At 43.6% G+C, this 5,941-nt stretch overlaps 1 protein-coding gene across 2 annotated transcripts in view; it reads right to left on the reverse strand.

Moving 5' to 3' along the window:
* Positions 1 to 5,741, reverse strand: part of LOC147013002 (thialysine N-epsilon-acetyltransferase-like) — a 70,884-nt gene extending 65,143 nt beyond the window's left edge. Inside the window, exon 1 of one of the 2 annotated variants that reach the window (XM_085854431.1) lies at positions 5,586 to 5,741. In XM_085854431.1, the coding sequence (XP_085710557.1) occupies positions 5,586 to 5,651 (66 nt within the window). In that variant the 5' untranslated portion in view covers positions 5,652 to 5,741. The remainder of the gene's footprint in view (positions 1 to 5,585) is intronic. The other variant, XM_085854429.1, reaches the window with a different exon arrangement.
* Positions 5,742 to 5,941: the final 200 nt, after the last annotated feature.

Below are 5,941 nucleotides of genomic sequence, written 5' to 3' on the forward strand. Positions count from 1 at the left end.
ATATATATATATATATATATATATATATATATATATATATATATATATATATAGTTCGGGTTCGATTGAAATTCGGCTGTGGAAATTCGCAATACACCATAAGGGGTCCTTTGATCAGTTATGACTAAGTAATTGTGTAGTTAGATTTCCCCACAGTTGTTTAAAGGGTATTTCCGTGTTCACCGGGCTACAATCCTTTGAGTTAGCTGTTTTTCTTTTCTCTGTCATTATTTTGGACCAATAATCCCCCAACAACTCAAACACCACCACCTTTGCCTCTTTACCTCCACAACTCCATCCCGCAAACATCGCTTCACCGCCATTCTCAAACGACGCCCGCCAACAACTCAAACACCACCACCTTCGCCTCTTTACCTCCACAACTCCATCCCGCAAACATCGCTTCACCACCATTCTCAGACGACGCCCGCCAACAACCAGACTCCCACCACCTCCACCTTTCTACCACACGTCGTGCCATGGGCTGTGAATGCGTTCCTTTCGCCCTGAAAAGCGGATCAGGAATGCTTCACGCCCCCTTCTCATCCGCCCAATGAGTGAGCATCGGGTAGTATAGCCCTGCCTCCGAACAGCGCTGTGATCCAGAAATTTACATATACGCCCCTCCCCCGGGCTATATAGGCGCGAGCACGGCAAAGCTCGGCGCGGGAAGTTAAGTAGAAGTCAAGTCTGCAGTGTCGCGGGAAGTCAGCGAGAAGTCAAGTAGAAGTCAAGTCTGCAGAGCTCGCCGACCACGCCAGGGGCACGCCAGGACTCTTCGGTCTCGTGGACCTGGCCGCTCATCCAGGTTCCACGCGCATTAGGCCCATGGGCCCAGTCTGACTCCCTTGCCTTTGAGTGAATGCGTGTTGTGGCGCCGTGTCTTGTAAAGTAGAAACTGTTTAAGTGCATGTAAATAAACCTTTGCTTGGAGTCGGTTGTAATTCTTGCTTTCATTGCCTTGCTTGTAAATTGCATTCGTACTGTATGGTTGTGAATACGTGCTTGCCTTGTCCGAGTGTGGAATAAATGTATTCCGTAAATTCGTAACAATATATATATATATATATATATATATATATATATATATATATATATATATATATATATATATATATATATATATTTCCTGTGTCGTAAGAGGCGACGAGGGTTGCGTCAGTTTTTACGCCGGATGCCCTTCCTAAGCCAAATCGCTATGCGGCTCATACGGATGATCCGCTGTGGCGACCCCTAACGGGAAGAAGAAGAAGAAGAAGAAGAAGAAGAAGAAGAAGAAGAAGAAGAAGAAGAAGAAGAAGAAGAAGAAGAAGAAGAAGAAGAAGAAGAAGAAGAAGAAGAAGAAGAAGAAGAAGAAGAAGAAGAAGAAGAAGAAGAAGAAGAAGAAGAAGAAGAAGAAGAAGAAGAAGAAGAAGAAGAAGAAGAAGAAGAAGAAGAAGAAGAAGAAGAAGAAGAAGAAGAAGAAGAAGAAGAAGAAGAAGAAGAAGAAGAAGAAGAAGAAGAAGAAGAAGAAGAAGAAGAAGAAGAAGAAGAAGAAGAAGAAGAAGAAGAAGAAGAAGAAGAAGAAGAAGAAGAAGAAGAAGAAGAAGAAGAAGAAGAAGAAGAAGAAGAAGAAGAAGAAGAAGAAGAAGAAGAAGAAGAAGAAGAAGAAGAAGAAGAAGAAGAAGAAGAAGAAGAAGAAGAAGAAGAAGAAGAAGAAGAAGAAGAAGAAGAAGAAGAAGAAGAAGAAGAAGAAGAAGAAGAAGAAGAAGAAGAAGAAGAAGAAGAAGAAGAAGAAGAAGAAGAAGAAGAAGAAGAAGAAGAAGAAGAAGAAGAAGAAGAAGAAGAAGAAGAAGAAGAAGAAGAAGAAGAAGAAGAAGAAGAAGAAGAAGAAGAAGAAGAAGAAGAAGAAGAAGAAGAAGAAGAAGAAGAAGAAGAAGAAGAAGAAGAAGAAGAAGAAGAAGAAGAAGAAGAAGAAGAAGAAGAAGAAGAAGAAGAAGAAGAAGAAGAAGAAGAAGAAGAAGAAGAAGAAGAAGAAGAAGAAGAAGAAGAAGAAGAAGAAGAAGAAGAAGAAGAAGAAGAAGAAGAAGAAGAAGAAGAAGAAGAAGAAGAAGAAGAAGAAGAAGAAGAAGAAGAAGAAGAAGAAGAAGAAGAAGAAGAAGAAGAAGAAGAAGAAGAAGAAGAAGAAGAAGAAGAAGAAGAAGAAGAAGAAGAAGAAGAAGAAGAAGAAGAAGAAGAAGAAGAAGAAGAAGAAGAAGAAGAAGAAGAAGAAGAAGAAGAAGAAGAAGAAGAAGAAGAAGAAGAAGAAGAAGAAGAAGAAGAAGAAGAAGAAGAAGAAGAAGAAGAAGAAGAAGAAGAAGAAGAAGAAGAAGAAGAAGAAGAAGAAGAAGAAGAAGAAGAAGAAGAAGAAGAAGAAGAAGAAGAAGAAGAAGAAGAAGAAGAAGAAGAAGAAGAAGAAGAAGAAGAAGAAGAAGAAGAAGAAGAAGAAGAAGAAGAAGAAGAAGAAGAAGAAGAAGAAGAAGAAGAAGAAGAAGAAGAAGAAGAAGAAGAAGAAGAAGAAGAAGAAGAAGAAGAAGAAGAAGAAGAAGAAGAAGAAGAAGAAGAAGAAGAAGAAGAAGAAGAAGAAGAAGAAGAAGAAGAAGAAGAAGAAGAAGAAGAAGAAGAAGAAGAAGAAGAAGAAGAAGAAGAAGAAGAAGAAGAAGAAGAAGAAGAAGAAGAAGAAGAAGAAGAAGAAGAAGAAGAAGAAGAAGAAGAAGAAGAAGAAGAAGAAGAAGAAGAAGAAGAAGAAGAAGAAGAAGAAGAAGAAGAAGAAGAAGAAGAAGAAGAAGAAGAAGAAGAAGAAGAAGAAGAAGAAGAAGAAGAAGAAGAAGAAGAAGAAGAAGAAGAAGAAGAAGAAGAAGAAGAAGAAGAAGAAGAAGAAGAAGAAGAAGAAGAAGAAGAAGAAGAAGAAGAAGAAGAAGAAGAAGAAGAAGAAGAAGAAGAAGAAGAAGAAGAAGAAGAAGAAGAAGAAGAAGAAGAAGAAGAAGAAGAAGAAGAAGAAGAAGAAGAAGAAGAAGAAGAAGAAGAAGAAGAAGAAGAAGAAGAAGAAGAAGAAGAAGAAGAAGAAGAAGAAGAAGAAGAAGAAGAAGAAGAAGAAGAAGAAGAAGAAGAAGAAGAAGAAGAAGAAGAAGAAGAAGAAGAAGAAGAAGAAGAAGAAGAAGAAGAAGAAGAAGAAGAAGAAGAAGAAGAAGACATATATGTATATATTGTTACGAATTTTGGTCCGCCCGGCGTGCGATCGGCCACGTAACTCGAATCGCAACCGCGTCGTCCACCCGGAACGGACAATTTTGTCGTGAACCTCCTGGAACAACGCCGGGAGCTAGTCACGGGTGGGTCTTTCGACCTCACCACAATCGTGCCAATCGGCCACCCGCGCAGGATAGGGTTGTTCACCAAATTCGACCTACCCAAGTACCTGCGCGAGTAGTTAACCGGGTGATCGTACCTCGCCGCAGGCCGGTCAAGGACACGAACCGCTGAAGCGGTCCGTTCCGTGCTTCAGGGATAACCGAGCGGTGTTATCGCCGACCTCGACGGATGTGATTCTATTTACTGGGTGCTTACACCCGTCTACCAATTCCTTCCGTGATGCAAAATGGCACTTTCAAACAAGGGAAGAGGACGCAACGAAATGGGGAACAGTTCAACAAGCACATTTATTTCGCAAACACGTATTTGCAGCCATACAGTGAATCATGCATGTATGTACAGTCAAGCAAGCAAATGAAGAATTTACCACAAATAAAGTGTCTTTATTTCACATGCACACTTAGACAATTCTACTTATAAGATGGCGCCACCACATGCACACTTAGACAATTCTACTTATAAGATGGCGCCACCACATGCATTTACACAAAAAGCAAAGAAAAACCACCCCCAAGACAAGGGTGGCAGACAGGTCCGTGGACCAAATGTACGTGGAGCCTGGATGAGCAGCCAGGCCCACGAGACCGAAGGGTCCAACCCGCACCCTCGTGGCGCGACGGTGGGCAGGTTGCGATGTCTACTCCCCACGGCCTTACGTGGCAGCACCTGTCCTCGGGCACCCGGCTTGGTTGGTGAGCTCTCTCTCCGGCGTTCTCCACCCGGATGCGCAGGCTCGCACTACACAGCAGGCAGCACGGTTGGGAACGGACGGGGTTACCGGCGCTCTCTCAGCACGGATGCTCGGTATGGGAGAGGGGAATGGCTGACGCTCCCTCCCGCGAGTTGACGCTCTTTCCGAACACTCTGGTCCGCACTGGCTCCGGCAACTCTCCTTGGCTGTGGCCTCCATGTCGCCACTTTTCCTGGCGGTGGTCCCCACTTAGCCCTCTGGCTTGCCACTGAGCCCCTCCGCGTCCCTGCTCCGTTCACCAACTCTAGCTCTTCTCGCCCCTCAACTCTGACCCGAGCTCCGTCCTGTTCATCCTTCCTCTCCCTCGACCGGCCCCCGTCTGCCTTTCCCCGACTCACTGCTTCGAGCTCCGTCCTGTTCTCCGACCCCTTCAGACTGCCTCAAGCTCTGTTGTGCTCGCTCTTCTATAGGCCGGGGGAATGGAAAAATCCGAACCCTGACCTTTGACGTCCAACATCTGGCCAAGCGTACCTGGTTGAAATCATCGGGACCTCGCCCTGTCAGCGTGACCCCTGACCCCGGCAAAGCCGACGTGGTAGGAATCACCAAAGCCTCGCCCTGTCAGCTCAGCTTCATCCCGCCGAGCTGATGGTGGTAATGCACCGAGTCCGTCCGCCACGTGGCTTCTTCCCGCCCGACCAGCCAATGTGTGTATGTGTTTCGCCGGGGCTTCGTCAATATCTTTACAGAGTTATGTATCTTGCAGATTCTCAGGATTCATTTGGCACTTGAATTGTCCAAAATGGCCAAAGGATAACTGATCCACATCCATTTTACTCAGAAAGGGTGAATTTGAGATAAACGCGAAAATGTGTTTTCCTTGTAATGCATTATCCATTAAAGTTATCCATAAAAAATACCATATTCGCCGTTAATTAGTGGTTTTTGCTAATTCTTTTCACACAAGTGCATGTAGCTTGGTGATGTCTATCAATACAGAGAAAACTGAAAAATTGAATATTTTGACCCTGTAACGCAAATGATGACCATTTCATGAACAACGACCACATATATATGTTGTGTTTGTAACTCATGGCCAGACACAGCTCCAAACCAAAAGTCGTGTATTTCCCCTCCATTGTGCGGTGCATGCAGAAACAAAAGTCAACAAGAAGAATCACAGCTTGACCTTTTTCCCACAGAGTAACCCATGATTGTAATAATGCAATAGTTGGGTCTGTACTTCCTCATCACAACACACACACACACACGATTTTGTTTTATCATCTCGCATTTAGTTTATGATTATTTGCATCTGCGAAGCCCCACCAGTCCCAGGAAGACTGTCCGTGGCCTTGTGGCCTCATTGCGGACCTCGGGCCGTTTTCTCAAGGACACCAACTCGACAGAAACTTACATTGGAGTTTCTGCAGCATTAAATCACACTTTAAATCTGTCATTCAAAGAAACCGCCAATGAAGAGCATGTCATCGCATGTACGCACCTTGAGAATACGGAAAATGTCCTTACAATCCCCAACAACGGCTTCGCGAATGTGAACCTCAGCCATGACAGCACGAGCACAAGTGACTGCGAAGACTGATGTTTCTTTTCTGGGTGTTTGCTGTTTCTTGAATGATATGAATTTAGCAAATATGTTACATATTTATTTTTTACTGTCAGAGTACCCACCCTCTGGGTGGGTGGAGTTTGTGCTTTACTTGCTGAAAGAAGTATATTCATTTTTTTGCAAAAACACTGCGGATGTTAGTATGGTGTGCAGTTAAAAGGTTCTACATAGAGTTTAGTATGTTACAATGGTAGTTAGAATCGAAGGGGTCGAAAGGGTGTAAAAGGGTC

This window comes from Eptatretus burgeri, chromosome 14, assembly GCF_056783735.1.
Source record: "Eptatretus burgeri isolate ZD-2024b chromosome 14, Ebu_testis_v1, whole genome shotgun sequence".
NCBI lineage: Eukaryota > Metazoa > Chordata > Myxini > Myxiniformes > Myxinidae > Eptatretus > Eptatretus burgeri.